General features: G+C 46.0%; 1 protein-coding gene across 23 annotated transcripts in view; it reads right to left on the bottom strand.

The window, feature by feature from the left end:
* DENND1A (DENN domain containing 1A) overlaps positions 1 to 18,015 on the bottom strand; it is a 544,513-nt gene that overhangs the window by 196,898 nt on the left and 329,600 nt on the right. For all 23 annotated transcript variants that reach the window (XM_077968018.1, XM_015116876.3, XM_077968015.1 and 20 more), the window contains one exon: positions 3,085 to 3,186. In XM_077968018.1, coding sequence (XP_077824144.1) covers positions 3,085 to 3,186 — 102 coding nt within the window. The remainder of the gene's footprint in view (positions 1 to 3,084; positions 3,187 to 18,015) is intronic.

Raw genomic sequence — 18,015 nt, 5'->3', positions numbered from 1 at the left:
CTTGAACACCGACAACATGCAAGCACTGTGCCAGGCATTTGATAATCATTACCATAACTGTTTGCCATAATAATCCTGAGAGCAGGCCTGGTACTCCTCTTTTAATGTGGAAAACTGAGGCTCAAAGAGGGAAAATAACTCACCCAAGTTACTTTGATTCCCCGAGGCTACCTTACTTGTCATTTAAAAGGCATCTTGGAATTTGCCATCTTCAGAAAGACTCCATTATCCTCCCCAAAATTTTGTTACTCTGTCTCCTGGGCCCTTCTGTGCCCGATTCCTATTTCCCTGTGGTCCCTATTATGCTACACTGTAATGGATATGTAATTGACATATCTGTTTCCCTTACTGACATACAGTCTTTGAAGATCTGCTTTCTCTTTGCTGCTCAGTGCCAGCACAGGGTCAGAGCAGTGCAGGTGGGACCAGTCAGTCCACTCCATGGTTTCTGAGCTGCCAGTCACCCATCTCATGCTGCCACAGGGCCCTTGGCCATTTCCTGCACCTGACAGACCTCAGGTTCACTTCCCACATTCACTAGGCAGTTGCCAGGTCCATGCCTAAGATATCCATGGCTTCAAGAGGTGCTCGTCCACTGAAGGGAAACAGGGATGGGAGCCTCACATTCCTTGGACCAAAAGAACTCAAATTATAGCTAGTAGGCCCTAGGGTACCAACCATATACTCTGTCCTGACATGATTCTCACACCTTATAGGTCCTCCTGCCTGTCTCACACTTTAATTTTTCCTAAGTTCTGTCGTCTCTTGCTGCCTCAGAGGGAGGCGGGATACACAGAGCAGAGGCAGCACAGACTGGGGGTCCAATCTCAGCCGTGCCCCTAATCACCTACAGGATTTAAGGCAAGGCACATGCTCTCTGAGGTTCTCTCCTCTCTGTAGAAGGGAGAGATCACCTGTTCCACAGGGCTACAATACTGTCATTCAGGATGAATGACATCCTAAATGCAGAAGACACCTAGTAGGGCAAAGGGGCCACATGGGCTCTGTAGACCCACAGGGTTGAGTTCACACCTTGGCTCCACCTCTCTCTAGCTCTATGGGTCAAGCAGGAGTAAGGAAAAGACCATCCTCAGAGTGGCATGAAGAGTCAATGAGAGGTCAATGATGGGAGCTCAGTGCAATAAGCCAGTGAATGGCAGCCACTGCTGAATTATAAGTGGAGCACTGCTGTAGGGTACAAATGACTCCCCCAAAATCTCACAGTGAGTTAGGTGTAGAGAAGTTTGAAATACTGTTATGGCTGGGCACAGTGGCTCATGCTTGTAATCCCAGCAGTTTGGGAGGCTGAGATGGGCAGATTGCTTGAGCTCAGGAGTATGAGACCAGCCTGGGAAACACAGCAAGACTCTGTCTCTACAAAAAGTAGCTGGGCATGATGGCATGTGCCTATAGTCCCAGCTACTTGGGAGAATGAGGTAGGAGGATTGATTGAGCCCACGAGGCAGAGGCTGCAGTGAGCTAAGATAGCGCACCGCACTCCAGCCTGGGTGACAGAGCCAGATGCTGTTTCAAAAAAAAAAAAAAAAAAAAAAAGGAAAGAAATTATCCTGCAAGACATTCATCAACAAACAGCAATCCTTTCAGACAGCTACCCACAGGGTGCCACTGGGGCTCCTGGCAGTGATGGTGCATCAATGCCCACCAGGTAAAACACTCCCCCGACCAGGACACATATGAGCACCACATGGCCAGGAACAACAACCCCTTTCACTCTGGAAGTCAGGATAATTCTACAGATCTTCTTGCAGGCAGAGCTACGGAGGTCAAAGCAGAAACGATAAAACCATGCTTGCTGGTGAGGCCCAATCCTCACCAGCATGGACAAGGGGAGAATGGGTCTACCTCACACAGCTGCCTACAGGGCTGCACCAAGTAGCAACAGGAGACGGGTATATAGGCAGATGTTAGTGTGGCAAATGTGGCAGCCAATTACTTTTTGCTCAATAGAACCCACATTCTGTGTAGACCTGAGGCAACAAAGTGTGACGCAGAGGGTGCACAGCTACACTGAGAGCACTGGCACCTGATACTCTACTATGCAGGGAAAAGGCTATTTGATGATGGTCTAGGAAAAAAATGTAGGTTTGAAGTACCCCAAATTGTTCACACTGAAAACCCCGCCAGCTGCCTTCTGTGGTGTTACTTGGAGGGAGCTGTCCTGATCTCTAGAGGTGGCAATGTGCTGGGGAGAGGTGGCGAGACCCTCAGAGGAGAGGTCTAGACACTAAGGTCGCTTCACAGTCTTTCTTATAAAAGTTTAAGAGCAAAATAGACTCAAAAAGTAAACCACCTTATAACTTTCTTTCTTTTTTTTTTTGAGATGGAGTCTTGCTCTGTCACCGAGACTGGAGGGCAGTGGAGCGATCTCAGCTCACTGCAACCTCCACCTCCCAGGTTCAAGCAATTCTCCTGCCTCAGCCTCCTGAGTAGTTGGGACTACAGGCACGTGCCACCACGCCCAGCTAATTTTTTGTATTTTTAGTAGAGACGGGGTTTCACCATGTTAGCCAGGATGGTCTCGCTCTCCTGAACTCATGATCCACCACATCGGCCTCCCAAAGTGCTGGGATTACAGGCGTGGGCCCTAACTTTCTATCTTTTTTTTTCGAGACGGAGTCAGTCTCACTCTGTCACCCAGGCTGGAGTGCAGTGGCACAATCTCAGCTCAATGCAAGCTCCACCTCCCGGGTTCAAGTGATTCTCCTGCCTCAGCCTCCCGAGTAGCTGGGATTATAGGCATGCGCCACCATGCCTGGCTAATTTTTGTATTTTTAGTAGAGACGGGGTTTCACCATGTTGACCAGGCTGGTCTTGAACTCCTGACCTCAAGTGATCCACCCGCCTCGGCCTCCCAAAGTGCTGGGATTACAGGTGTGAGCCCCCGCGCCTGGTCACCTTCTAACTTTCTACACTGAGACAAAGGTTTCAATGGAGAAACAAACTGCAGTTCTCAGGTCACAGGAAAACCTTGGCTATTTCCTCTCCTTCCCCATGTCCCAAAGTCACATTCATTTCTTTGCAGGAGCTCACAGAAGTTAGATCCTCGTGAGCTCAGATACCTACCACATCGTTTGGGAGGCTCTGGAGGTCATCGAAGGGGGTTTCCAGGGTGTTGGTGTCCACATTCAGGATCACGACATCATCCAGGGCCATGTTTCTGACTTTCTGCAAGGAGAAAAAAATCCAGAAGAGAAGGTCATTGAGGTGCCATCAAGACACACTTCCCCTGCCTTCTCTGGGGAAGAGGCACAGAGAAGAAAAGTGACATTTGCCAAAGTCTTACTCTGCAGCAGGCCCAATGGTAGGAGGTTCACATTTGTTAGCTCACTGAACTCTCATAAAATCTCTGTGAGCTTGCATGATTATCCCCAAGTACCAGGAGTGAAAAGGGTTCACAGAGGCTCAGTAACATGCCCCAGGTCACACAGCCAGAAAGTAAGAGGGATCATTACATCCCATCATCATTTTTCCCCTATACATTTAACAGACGCTGAGGTCAAAAGCTCTGGCCCCAGGAATGCTGATATATGGCTATGTTCTCGTGATATCCCCATTCAATCCAGCCCCCTAATTTAACAAAGGCTACTTGCCCATCTCTCTTTTGGATCCTGTCATTCTTGGGTATGGAATATTGTGTGTGGCCTACTGTTAACACTTCCCTTAAATGCCAAGTAGGAAGGTCACACTTTCAATTTGGTTCAATTTTCCACAGATATCCAGCTAGTAATGGCTCAGAAGCTCTGGCCATAAGCCATTATTCTATTGGCACAGTAATAGAAAAGATGAGGGAAACTCATGCCTACAAGGTTTTCATGATTGGTGACAGGAGAAGGGATGAACGGACAATATGGAGAAAAAAAGAATCCTCCCCGCAATCTGGCAGCAATTCCCCATAGCCTGTGTGAGTCCAAGACAGGGTGTAGCCTGAGTTTCAAATTTTTAATCACACTACTTATCCACTACTAAGAATCCATCTTTGTGTTTCTCCTGCCTACCCGCCACTCCTGGTCCCATTCAATCCTCCCTCCCCATTACATATCAAGCACATTCCTTTTGAGTCAGAGGCTTTAGAACTATTGTCTTTATTTTATTTTGCATAGAAAGATCCTATCATTTGCTGTCTAAACTGGGATACATTTGGATGTGAAAGACCTCATCTTACACCAGGGCAACAGGCACACGATGGGACCTGTGGTCACTGCATATAAAGGATCAATTCCATTACTGGTCAACCTCTGAGCATGCTGCACATGGCTGTGCAGGTAGGCACTCCTCAGATGCCACCCACCTAAGCTAGGGCTGAAATCTGCCAACCCACGTGCCTGCTGAGTGGCACCAGTCGGGGAAAGGGGGCAGATGCCTTTTCCTAATTCACCCCAGAACACGGTGTAGGCTGGTAATGGAGGCAGACATCCAATGGCTGCTCAAGCTCCAGTTTCCAATGCCCTGGAAATGGACAAGTAGCATATACTAGAAGCTTCCTAGCTCTTGCTCTGTGCTTCACTCACCTTATTTCATTTAATTCTTACCAACCCCTGTAAAGTGGATGTTATTGCCCTCAATGTTCGAAATTTGAGGAAGATGAAGTTCAGCGCGCTGAGGTTAAGAGGCAGAAGAAACCACAGGCTCGGCTGCCTCCCCAGGCCATGCTCTCTGCACTGCACCATCCACCTCCTCATCGTCAGACACCCACAGGGAGACTGACCTCCACATAGCCCTTGTCACTCTGAGCCCCAGCACCTCTCTGCCTCCCCTGTTGGGGTGTGGGCTCCTTCAGGGGCTCATCTGTGGCTCACCACTGCAAAATAATCAGCCCCTGACAACATGACTGACACCTGGTAAGTGCACATTAATATGGTTGACATTCACTCTCTTAAATCCCAGCCTCTAGGGCAGAACATGGTACCTAAGTAAACATTTCAAGATTCTTCCCAGCAGGAGGGTGGAGCCACGCTGGTCACAAGCCTCGTAGGGTTGAAAAAACACTCCCAGGCAGCAGAATCCTGGAACCTTTTCACTTAACACCATCAGAGCCTCCAACTCCTGCTATCCACTAACTTCTCCAGGCCTCTGGGGCTCATCCACAAACCTATCCATCAATTTCTAAGTGCTTACTATGGGCTGAGAACCACAGAGGAGGGACACAATTGCTGATGCAGGAGTTTATTCTTTCCTCCAAACCCCAACACCCATTATTACCTGCTGCCTTATTTATAGGGTAAAAAGATATCAGCGAATGGAGAACTTTGATCATATTAGGTTGGTACAAAAGCAATTGCAGTTTTTACCAAAGTAACGGCAGAGCGTAATTACTTTTGCACCAACCTAATGATACGAAAAACAAGTTCGTATTTTACAGCGCTTTTGTTATTTGAAGCATAATCTCCATTTTACACAGAAGAACGCTGAGATTCACAGGGGATTGTCCAGGACTCCCTAGCTGCCTCACTCTGCAACCCAACAGGCCAAATGCCCAGCAGTGTGCTAGCAGGAAGGTACCAAAATAGCATCAACAGCCCTCCTTTTCACTGATGTCATACCTCAGGCTCACAGAGCACTGCCACACAGATGCTTTCATTCCATCCATGGGGCTGGAGGTGAGATATCATTATCCCCATTTCATAGATGAGTAACTGAGGCTCCAAGAAGTAGCTTGCCCAAGGTGATGTGTCTACTAATTGGCTTTGTCTGTAAAATTAAAATGCTAACTGTGGCCACTCTACTTCTCTCACTTCCCCCAGGGCTGCTGTGATGAGAGCAAACACACCCATAATGCTGGCCACACAGTAGGATGTAATAAATAGTGGCTATTATTACTACTTTTATAATACACACAATAGCCACAGTCAGTCTGGAAGGCTGTAGTGGCAATGGCCTGAGGGCAAAAATCCTTGGGGCCCCTTCTTGCTTGGTCTCTCACTTCAAAGGCTGCCCACAGTCACAGGAAACAGAATCAGAGAAGGACTCATAACATCCTGAAGGACGCGCCCGCCTCCAGGACAGAGCAGAGGGCTGTGCACCCCAGAATCAACTACTTTGCCTCCTCTGACCTTCCAAACAGCCCCAAACAGAAGGCAGCAGGAGATGATGGCCATTGGAGAGAAGCCTCCAGAGCTGAAAGGCCCCGTGAATGGGATGTTGATTCTGGACCAGAATCAGGCCTTGTTTCTGCGTTGCCACTGGGCCCCAGCAGCACAGACCAGCCCTTGTAGGCTCTCCACCGCTGGGCTGGAATAGGCTTTTGATTTCTTCCCACTCCTGGCTGGAGGACTTGCCGGTTAAGCTGTGTGGAGTGTTTACTTTTTCAACAATGGCAGTAGGCTGAAGAATAGGAAAAAACCTGGCCCCTTTTTCTAACTTAGCAGGCCAGGGTCCCCTTAGTAACCAAAATGCCCCAAGCACCAGGCTCCAGGCAGGAGCTGGGGCGGCAGAGTTTCCTCTTGAAGGACAATGCTGCCCTCCTGGTGGCAAGGCCTCTTCTAAAAGGGCTGGCGTGGACTCAAGGGCCTTCCTGAAGCTCACTGTTCCCAACGAAAGAATTGGAGCCCAGCTCGCCGGACAGTGCCCAGTCCCCCAAAGGATCAAGGCAACCAGGGGAATGAAGAAAGGCAAGAAACACTCAAACTGGGGGTGGGGACGGGAAGCGCGGATGAGGAAGGAAGCCAAACCATCACCAGGTGCCAGAGCCTCTCATCTTAACCACGCCGTCAGTCAGGGACACTAGCATCTCCACATGGGAACCAAGTGGGGGTGCAGAGAGGTCAAACAAGCTGCCCAAAGTCAGAGCTAGGGAGCGGCAGTCGACTTTTGAACGCAGTCGGACCCCAAAGCTGACTTTCTTCTGAAGATAGCCCTAATCCGATCACTCAGACATCAGAATGAGTATCTATCTGTTCAGGACACAGTTATATTAACACGCTCAGAGTCTGCTTTGTCTTACATAAAATACTACTTTCCTTTTTATCATAAAAGATAGGATGGGTGCGGTGGCTCACGCCTGTAATCTCAGCACTTTGGGAGGCCGAGACGGGCAGATCATGAAGTCGGGAGATCGAGACCATCCTGGCTAACACGGTGAAACCCCATCTCTACTAAAAATACAAAAAAATTAGTCGGGCGTATTGGCGGGCACCTGTAGTCCCAGCTACTCAGGAGGCTGAGGCAGGAGAATGGCATGAAACGGGAGGCGGAGCTTGCAGTGAGCCAAGATCGCTCCACTGCACTCCATCCTGGGTGACCAAGTGAGGCTCCATCTCAAAAAAAAAAAAAAAAAAATTATAGATGCCTACTATTAAAAAAATGGGAAAGGCCGGGTATGGTGTCTCATGCTTGTAATCTCAGCACTTTGGGAGGCTGAGGCAGGTGGATCACCTGAGGTCTGGAGTTCAAGACCAGCCTGGCCAACATGGCAAAACCCTGTCTCTACTAAAAATACAAAAAATTACCCAGGTGTGGTGGTGGGTGCATGTAATCCCAGTTACTTGGGAGGCTGAGGCAGGAGAATAGCTTGGACCTGGGAGGCGGAGGTTGCAGTGAGCTGAGATGGTGCCACTGCACTCCAGCCTGGGTGACAAGAGTGAAACTCTCTGTCTAAAAAAAAAAAGGGGGGGAAAGACAGAAAAGTTTAAAGAAGAAAATTACAGTTACCCCAGTCCCTCCATTGGAGACAATGTTTTGGTCCATTTCCTTCCATATTCTCCCTTTCCTATGTGTTAAAGCAAAGTTGAAATAATTCTTTTTTTTTTTTTTTTTTTAAGATGGAGTCTCACTCTGTTGCCAGGCTGGAGTGTAGTGGCATGATCTTGGCTCACTGCAACCTCTGCCTCCTGGGTTCAAGCTATTCTCATGCCTCTGCCTCCCGAGTAGCTGGGATTACAGGCATGCGCCACCACACCCAGCTAATTTTTGTATTTTTACTAGAGACGGGGTTTCACCATGTTGGCCAAAATGGTCTCGATCTCCTGACCTCGTGATCCACCCATCTCGGCCTCCCAAAGTGCTGGGATGGCAGGTGTGAGCCACTGTGTTTGGCCAGTTGAAATAATTCTTAACACTTCTGATTTTCTCCCTGATTCTGATATAAGCAGTGATCCACTTCATTAAGAACTTTGTGTAGATCATTACTAATTGTGACAGTGTATCCTACTACATGGAAACAAACTCAACTAAGCCCCTTTTGTGGGATGTTATTTCCACTTTTGAAGAAATTACTGTATATAATATTGTCATGAAATCTGTAGGCATAAAGCTTTGTGCTTTAGGATGCATTCCTAGAAGTGGAATTTAGTTTCCACTTCTTAAAAAGTGTCCCTCTCAAATTCGACTTTGAGAGAGATATCTTTACTTCCAATTATTTTAAAGTCATTTTATCCACAGCTTGTGTTTCCTACTATAAGTGAAGAAAAATCAGCAAAGACACGAGCAGATGTCAAAATAGTCCTCCAAAAACCCTACCCAATTAAAACACTTACTAGTACCGCGGCACACCGAGACAGCTCTCCGGTAGCTTGTCCCACCAACACATTCCCTCTCTTTTTAGTTACAGCATATGCCAAAGCTCCTGCCAGCTGCAAACCCTTCCCCCCACCAGACTCTATAGGCTTTTTCTCAGAATGAAAAAAAAAAAAAAAAAAAACTGACATGCACACTGGCTTTCCAAATGGCATTTCTTACATAGAGAAACGCACACAAAAAAATGGCACTTTCCCATATATATTGTTAATGAAGAATGTCTTCTTCTTTCTGCTTTGTCACAGACAGTCTGAACTTGACCCCTGCCTTTCAGGCCAGGAAAGGAAAAACCCGTAGTATGGGGGGTGGTCAGGGGCAGCTGAGAGGACACCAGCTCTAGTATTTCACCTCTGGCTTGTCCCTGACCAGGGGGCTTACTGTAGGCAACTGACTTGACTGCATAAGTCCTCCAGGTTCTCACCTGTAGAATGGAGATCATACCACCACCTATCTCACGGAGTCGTGTGAGGCTTTGATAGGCTAATGTATGTAAAAGATTCAGCATAATTCCCAGAGTGGCCCTAACAGGTGCTCATCAGTTCTCTTGCTTGCCTGTCCCCTCTCCTCCAATGGTTCCTAGACCTCAGCCATGCCTGGCTGGAGAGACTGAGGCAGCGGCAAGCCTCCCATGACCTGTGCTCCCCTACGGTTTATCTGCACAATTAGAATAACGTGTTGATGGTGAGTTACTTAGTTAGGTATCTGATTCCTTCCCTAGTCTACAGGCTTTTGGGGGTTGAGAATCAGATTTCTCTACTCTCAACTCCTACCCCAATATTTGCCCAAGAGCATGAATGAATGAATGAATGAATGAATGAATGAATGAATGAGAGGCGAGGCAGCAGAGCCTAGAGGTGAAGAACATAGATCCAAAGCCAGTCTGGGTTCCAATTAATCTCTACCATCCACCAGCTGTGCCAACTTGGGCATGTCACTTAATCTTTCTGTGCCTCAGTTGCCTCCTTGATAAACAGGGGATAACAGTACCTACCTCACAGACTTGTGAGGATTCAATGGGTTAATATTTTAAAGTACTTGGAGTAGTGCCTGGCACATGGGAAGTGCAAGATAAGTGTTTGTTAAATAAAAACACTTTTTTTGTGTTTGTTAAATAAAAACAAATGATCTTTGAGGGTGATGAAAATATTCTATATCTTTATTGTGGTGGTTTCATGATCGTATAAAACTGTCAAAATGCGTTGAACCATATACTTTAAATGGATGGGTTGTGATAAATATACCCCAATGAAGGTATTCATTGAACCATATACTTTAAATGGATGAGTTGTGATAAATTATACCTTAATGAAGTTGATAAACACATTAGCACTCTCTCCAGAACACAGAATAAAACCACAGCCAACCATACAAGGTAAGAGTGTGTGAACAATGGTGAATGAATGCCATGCTACAAGGCGACTCTCCCCAGGGCCACCCCTCAGTGTACATTCTGATCTGTGGCTGTGTTTGGCTCCCTGTCCCTTTCCTTTTTCGTCTAGTCCAGGATTTTTAACTTTTTCAAGTCATGCCCTCTTAGGATAAACATAAAAAACCGATGTCCCTAGAGATTCTGATAGACTTCCCTATACAAAGGAGGGGGTCTGTTTAATAAACACTCTCTCTTTGGTTTCTTTCCTGTAGCCAAGATGGTGTTGAGCCTTACTTTCTAGAGTTGGTTGTATGAAAACAATGGGATTTCCTCCCTAAAATATAAAATAATATCAGCTACACTAATTAAAACCACACCAGCTGCCCACACAGATTAGGGTGGGGAGTGCCCTACCTGTCCAGGGAGGGAATTGGGCAGCTAGTGAGAAAAAGGTAGTACTTAGAAGCAAGCCACAAGATGAAGGGCAATGCTGTGCACTGGCAATGTCACCCAGGTGATCCGAAGAATGGCCAGGAGCATGCAGCACTCAGCCGGCTTGGGAGTGCAGGGTTGGACATTGAGGAGCAGGGGCTCAGTTCTGCCTCTGCTCCTCCAACAGCTGTGCAGCAAAACAGGACACCCTTTCTAGGATGGAGGTTGTGTGGTTCAGGGAGGTGACACACATAGAGTAAACAGGCCAGCACTGGGTGAATCTTTTCTGCTGTCCTTAGACCAGGACCATCGCCAGGGCAGAGCTGTGTCTTATTTGTCTCCAGTGCCCAGCACAGTGCCTGACACAAGGCAAGTGCTCATTAACTGGGGAATGAGAAATGACTGTGGCTAGATCCACTCTACTGGGAGGCCTGCCTGGCAGCAGATGTCAACGTAAGCCCGAATGGACAATGTCAGCTCAACAAAAGCAAATCAGAGTCTGCTCAAGGAAGTGCAATGGGAATAATAATAATGATGGCAATGATAACAATCATGTAAAATTAGCATGATTAATTAGTGTAGAATTAATTCACAGTGGACACAGAAAGCCAGATAGGAGTTAACACAGCGATTAAGACTGTGGGTCTGGAACAAGACAGCCAGATTCAAGTCTTGCTTCTGTACTGTGTAAACGTCAGCAAATTCTTCACTTCTGAGCCTCAGTTTTCTTATCAATAAAATGGGGATAATACTGCACAGCTGTGTTGCGAGGATTTAGTGAGATAAGAGGTATGAAAAATTTAACACAATGTCTGATTGCAATAAGTGATCAATAAATGTGGGGCTATTAAAGGCAAGTTTCTATCCTTGCAATTTGCAAGTTGTGTCAATAAAATGGATTAGAGTTCTAAGACTAAGGATTTAAACAGCTGATTTTCAGAACAAAGGAAAATGTGAGTAAGTCTCTACTATTATACTCTTGTGCTATTAAACATTAAACTGCCACCAAGCGATTGTTCTTTTCTTGGCTACGTCTCATATAAAAGTACATTCTCTGGAGCTAGACTACCTGAGTCTGATTCCTAACTCTGCCAATGAAAACTGCGCTACCTTGGGCAAATTACTTAGACTTCCTGTGCCTCAGTTTCCCAAGCTGTATAATGAGATGAAAACAGCACTGACATCCAGGACAGTGGTCATCCTTGGGCTGGGGGGAAACTGACTAGAACAGGGTACAAGAGGAGTTTCTAGGGGACTGGTAATATTTTGTTTCAATGTCTGGGTGGTGGTTACATGTATATGTCCACCTTGTAAAAACTCAACTAGCTGTACATTTAGTGGGTTTCTGTGTTGGTTTGGTTATTTTTTTATTTTTTATCTTTTTTGAGAGATGAGGTCTTGCTGTGTTGCCCAGGCTGGACTTGGACTCCTGGGCTCAAGTGATCCTCCTGCCTCAGCCTCCTGAGCAGCTGGCACTACAGGTGCATGCCACTGTGCCCCACTTTGCCTGGCTTTAACTGTACATTTAGGATGGGTGCATCTTTTCCTCACACTTCAAGAAAATGTTTACCAAAAAAAAAACCAAAAAAACAAAAAAACAAACAAAAAAAACCACAATGGACTTCACCAGATTGTTTTGGAATTAAATGAGTTAATATATGTGTAATACCTAGGATAGTGTCTGGTATATCAGAAGCACTATATATGAGTTATTATAATAAAAAATCAAGATAGCAATAATTCTATAATAAAAGTGACTCAATTGAGACTCTATTTTACTGTTAGAAAATGTGTTTGTGAAGGCAGACAGCTCCAGGACACACACTGCTTCTCAGTCTGCACTGACTCCCTCCAGGGAAGGGCAAAGCCACAACACTGTTGGGGTCCTTCTGAGATGCCTTTGCAGTCCTGAGGAGGAGAATGAGTCAGGTAGATTGGGCTTGGGATTTTATCTTCCTCAATTCCTAGTTACAGGACCCAGGATAAATGATTTAATCCTAGCTGAACCTCAATTTCTTTATCCATAAAATGGGTCTATAACCACTCATTACATAGGGTTGTGAGAGGATTAAGTAAAAAGTTCCCTTCTGGGGTGACGCCCAAAGCCGGTAAGCATCATCTACTCTCTTATGGCCAAGACAGCGCCCAAGGCAGCACCTCTGAGACCAGTAATGGGACTCCAAGCAAAGGAGAAGGGTCTAGGCTGGCTTCCTGCAAAGACAGTTTGCTCTGAGAGGGCACAGCATCCTCACATGTTTATTATGACGCCTACAACGTGCTTTGCATTTGTTTAAACTAAGTCTGGTATAAGTTGATCCTTCTCTGAGAGGGGCATACTTGATGTGATTCCTGACATTATACTGTATGTCCCCTGTAAGTATGACTTCTTGGGAGCTTTTCTGTTTTTTTTTTTTTTTTTAAAGGGAGAGAATATGGCTAAAATTAAACCAAAAATTACATCTTAGTAGCTCATTAATCAAAACTTTATTCTAAATGACTGTCTCTGGGTTCCAAGCAGCTGCCTTGATATGGTGTGGCTCTGTGTTCCCACCCAGATCTCATGCCCTGTTGTAATTCCCAGTGTTGGAGGAGGGGCCTGGGGGGAGATGACTGGATCATGGGGGCTGATTTCCCCCTTGCTGTTCTTGTGATGGTGAGTGATCTGGTTGTTTGACAGCGTGTAGCATTCCCGTCTCTCTCTCTTCCTCCTCCTGGCTATGTGGGATGTGGCAGCTTCCCCATCGCCTTCCACCATGATTGTAAGTTTCTTGAGGCCTCCCAGGCCATGCCTCCTGTACAGCCTGCAGAACTCTGAGCCAATTAAACCTCTTTATAAATTGCCCAGTCTCAGTTAGTTCTTTATAGCCGTGTGAGAATGGACTAATACATGCCTTTCTTCTCCAACTGCACTCCTATGGCTACATATCAGTCCAAGCCACGGCCAATGTTACAGAGGCCTGTGTGTATCAGGAACTGTATGACATGCTCTGCATCCATCATCTTACTGACACACGTAACAACAAAATTACAGTCACTAGCTGCTGTGTTCCTCCCACAGCCCAACTCTTTACATGTATCATTTAATGTAATCCCCATGAAGTCCCTGTGGAGAGAGAGGGATACTGAGGGTCAGAGAGGTAAAATAACTGGTCCGAAGTCACACGGCTAAGAAACACTTCTAGGCATTCAGAAGAACACCAATATACCTTTGTTCCACTCAAGGCATGGCATTATTTGCTCTGACACATTGTTTCAATCAACAAACATACTGAGCAACTAATATAACAGACCTTTGTTAGGCATACCAGATGAATCAAGCCCTGAAGTATTTTGATGCCTGGCTCAGACACCACTAAAATTCCCAGGGAGGGGAGAGTTTCCCACAGAATCACACCTATTTGATGGATGACGAAAGAAGGCTAAAGATTAAATAATTTGCCCGTGTTCTGACAACTGGATGCATCAGAGAAAGGATTTGAATCTGGGTTCCATGAGCCAGTGTTCTTTCCACTACACAGCATGCACAAAATGTGCCCAAATGCATGCGCATATATATGAGTACATAACAAAGAACAGCATGGGAAGCTGGTGGCCTCCTAGGAGGAAAGGAAAGAGAAATAAGAGGGAAAGTGGATAGGACAGGAAAGGAAAGGCAAACATTCAGGTATTCTAAACTCTTTATTCCCTCCTGAAATCTCAGATACACACAGAGGGAAGAGTGACATTTTCCTTCCCTTCCACAGGCCCCAAAGGTCATCGAGCTGCCAAGCAGTTGATGAACGTAGTGGCTTTTCTTTGGAGCCAAGAGTCACTGATTTGCTCCTTCCTGCTCCACAAAATTAAAAATCTAAGCCTGACAGTTCAGAGGAGCCCTGAAAACACCGCTGGAATTTCCCAGTGTGCTTTAAACAGAAACAGAAGCTTGGCAGAGGAGGGAAGTGGTGTAAGCACCTCCCAGGTCAGGCCAAATCCACCCCTCACAAGGTAATAGGCACTGACTCTCATTAACAAGTCCAGGGATTCTCAAGCCAGGTCAGCAAAGGGGCTTTTTCTCCAATGGCCCCTTTCCTGGCCATCGATCCACTGGGTGTTCATTCACTCACTCATTTGGTGCGTCACGTATGGAGCTGTCATTCATGTCAACTACGCTAGGTCTTAGGGACACAGAGGCGATTAAACCGTGATCTCTGAACTCAAGGGGCTCCCTGCCTCTCCTCGTGGATGGGCTGTGGGTGGATCTGAGAAAGGGCGCAGTAGTATGCAGCAGAAGAGACTTCTCCCCAGTGGACCATCCCCCACTCACCCACCAGCCCCATTCTCTCCCCTCTGTGGTCCTGGGCCCAGGCTGGGGTCCTGGCCTTTTCACTTACAAGCTAGGCAGCTTCAGGCAAGGCACTCAGCCTTCTCTAGCACCAGTTTTCCTTGCTGTGAGCCGGGATCATGCTCTTTACCTTTAGGGTTGTTGAAAAGATTGGGGGAGACACTGGGAACACGTCTTTCATACAGAGTCCACCATCGAGCAGATGCTCGGTCAGTGCCAGCTGGTCCACCTCTGGGAGCTGGGTTCTGCCAGTTCTCCTAGCAGGTCCACTCCAGAAATCCACCCCAACACAGAACCTCCATCCAGCCTGGCCTCTGCTCCGCCATCCAGAATGGAGGGGTGAGCCCACTCACACTCTGATCTGCTGGTGTTTTGTCTCAAACTGGAGCAGGCTTCCCACTGCTGCAGACTCAGTTTCCTCATGTGTAAAAAGAGGACAAGAAAGTGTCAACACCTTTCCCCACAGCTGCAAAGCACAAATATGCGATGAGATGGCAGAGCATTCCATAAGATGAGAAGCATGGCCCAGACATAGCTCACCACGTTACCGCCACCCACCAGATCCTGCTCTTCTAGAAAACCCTCCTGACTACTCCTATCCCCGCCTCAAGTTGTCATCTCTAAACCCCATGCCAAGCAGAGTGGACAACAGATTCTTTGACCCACAGTTAAAACTTGTTTAGTGAAGTTTCCTGTGCGCTATCACCTCCCCCTTAAAATAACTGCTTTAATCTTACGCTATTCACACACACTGTGGTAATGCTTACCACTGGTACCTGTGAAGCACTGCTGAGTTTTTAAATATACTGTATTTTATATTTACCTGTATTTTAGAATATATTATTTTAAAACATCCTCAAAGCAACCTCTTGAAATGAGCTTTATTATTCACATTTTACAGAAGAACAACCTGAAGCTCCAAGAGGTATAGTAACTTGCCCCAGATCCTAGAGTATCAGAGTTAAGATTTGAGCTTGGGACTGCCTGACCCCAAAGCCTGGTGCCTTTCTCCTCGCTGTGCAGCCTACTCCACCTTCCAGGCACAGAGCTGGTGCTGAGCAAATACTGAGGACAGTGGCCACCTCCACACGTCTCTTGTGACCTCCCTGCACAGACTTACCAAAGTGCTGAAACACAGTGGCAAGCAAGCCCTAAAAGTAGGGCCAGCATAATAGTTTTGTTTTGTACACACTAAACTGTTTCACGCAATGAAATAACTGTGTTTGAATCCTGCTCCTTCTAATTATTAGCTGTGTGACTTTGGACAAGTTACTTAACCTCTCTGTGCCTATATTTCATCATCTGTAAAATAGGGGCCCCACTACCAGAGCACAGATGCATTATGAATATTAAATAATGAGCATAAAGTGTCTGGCAGTAGTTCAAAATAGCATCCATCCACATTGAAACAATAGAACTTGAATTTAAGAGTTTCACTGGGAGTGTAAGCGGATGTTGATTGCCTAGTCCCCAAATGGTTTGGGGTCACCCTGCCATAAAATAGGACCTCATTCCTCCCATACAACCACCACTTGCCATCATTCATTCATCACTAAGCACCGCGAAGCCCGACTCCCATCTCCACCTGCCTTTTATTTGAAATGTCAATTTTTAAAGAGTGGAGAGGTTGGAAACCCAATTTAACAAGCACGCTGAAACATTGTTTATTGCCCCCATAAACATGGCTTAGTGAGAATTACGGACTTAATCAGAGTGAACTTATCTTGCGGTGAAAAGGAACACTTTAAATTTCAGAAATGGCACCTTCACTGTGAAAATCTCTTAACTTTTCAAACAAACTACAGGGGGTCTTAAACATATGGGCAGTAAAGGGGCAGCCATTACTTTGATTTGTCCTACCCAAGAGCCAAGGAGCCCCTCACAGTCCTTAACAACTTTAAGATCTAGGAAAAATATTTGGAAAATCATATTCAGGAGACATGTCTCTAAAAGCACCCAAAAGGTCTGCGGAGTGAGAAGTGAGACCTGTATGGCTGCTCTTGGGACTGCTGAAAAGGATGGACCCTGCGGTCATTAGAACAGGGGCTATTTAATAAGCAGCAGCAGTGAGAAAGTGCACCCCTCCTCCTAAGATTAAACATTTAGCAATAGGTAATATTTTGCTGACCTGCTTTTCAGAAGAGAGGTGCTACACAATCTAAAAGGCTGCTAAATTGTTTGTGTGGGTCTTCTTTACTTATAAACCCCCCACCCTCCTGCCGAGGATGAGGTCCTGTGAACCCCAGCTTCCCAATCTGAGGCGTCATTAATGCTGCTCTGATCATTCCAGGGAAGGTTTTCATAAAGACGCCACCATCTTGCAGAGAACGTATCAGCCTGGCTGCCAGAGGCAGGAAAGGCAATAGATATAAAATTTTATTATTTCAATGCCCCAGTAGCAGCCAGGAGGACTTAATGAAATTGCTAAGATTTACAATCTGAAATAGTTATTGCACAGACAGATACGGTTAAGGGAGCTGAGCCCTCTGACCTTTCAACCCTTTGATCTTCACTCGGCAGGTGGCCTGGAGCCCCCTCCTGGGCATCTTCCCTCTCTTCCGACATGGCCAAACCTTGATGTGCAATAAGCCTGACCCGACACAGGTGACTCTCCCAGTGCTTATCACCAGCAGCTGCTGCTAATGGCACGACCAAAATCACTCTGAGGCAGGGAAGGGGAATACGCTGTGCAGTGTCCAAATGGTGCTGAAACAAGGCTCAATAACTCAGCCCCCAGTCCAGTTGTGCAGCAGTGCATAATGATGTCATTACCCAAAACTGTCCTTAGAAAATGGAACTCTGATCTCCCCTGATTTATACTTTGAGTTGGGGGAAAAAATCACCTTTTAAAACTCAATCACAAATCTCAAAAAATAAAATAAAATAAAATAAAATCAACCCCAAAGTCCCAAATGCATCTCTCAGAACTTCCCCAAAACCATGTGCAGCAAATTTATACCAGCGAAAATCTAAACAATTTTTGGAAACCTAAAATTGACTGTTTTCAGTTCCATGAAATTTCATTTAAAAAACCCCATATGCCAAAATGTCCAAATTCTCTTATTTTTAAAAATTGGGATGACATCCAAAAATCATAGCTATCTTTTTCTTTCTTTCTTTTTTTTTCCCCCTTCTTCTAAAGCTAGGGATGGGTAGTGTGCATATGTACTTATCAAGCTTCATAATTTAACCCATTCGGCCAGTACAAAATATTTGCAGTTCAATGCTGAAGAGGGAGGATATAAACGTATTACCACTGGATCTTTGGAAACAATTGACTCCTAGGCACCAAGGTTTAACAGACATTATATTTGGCTCAGGAAGTGTCCAGGAGTATAGGCATAGCTCCAGTCTGCACCTT

The sequence above is a fragment of the Macaca mulatta genome, chromosome 15 (assembly GCF_049350105.2).
Source record: "Macaca mulatta isolate MMU2019108-1 chromosome 15, T2T-MMU8v2.0, whole genome shotgun sequence".
Taxonomy (NCBI): domain Eukaryota; kingdom Metazoa; phylum Chordata; class Mammalia; order Primates; family Cercopithecidae; genus Macaca; species Macaca mulatta.
This window is presented reverse-complemented; position numbering and strand designations above follow the sequence as displayed.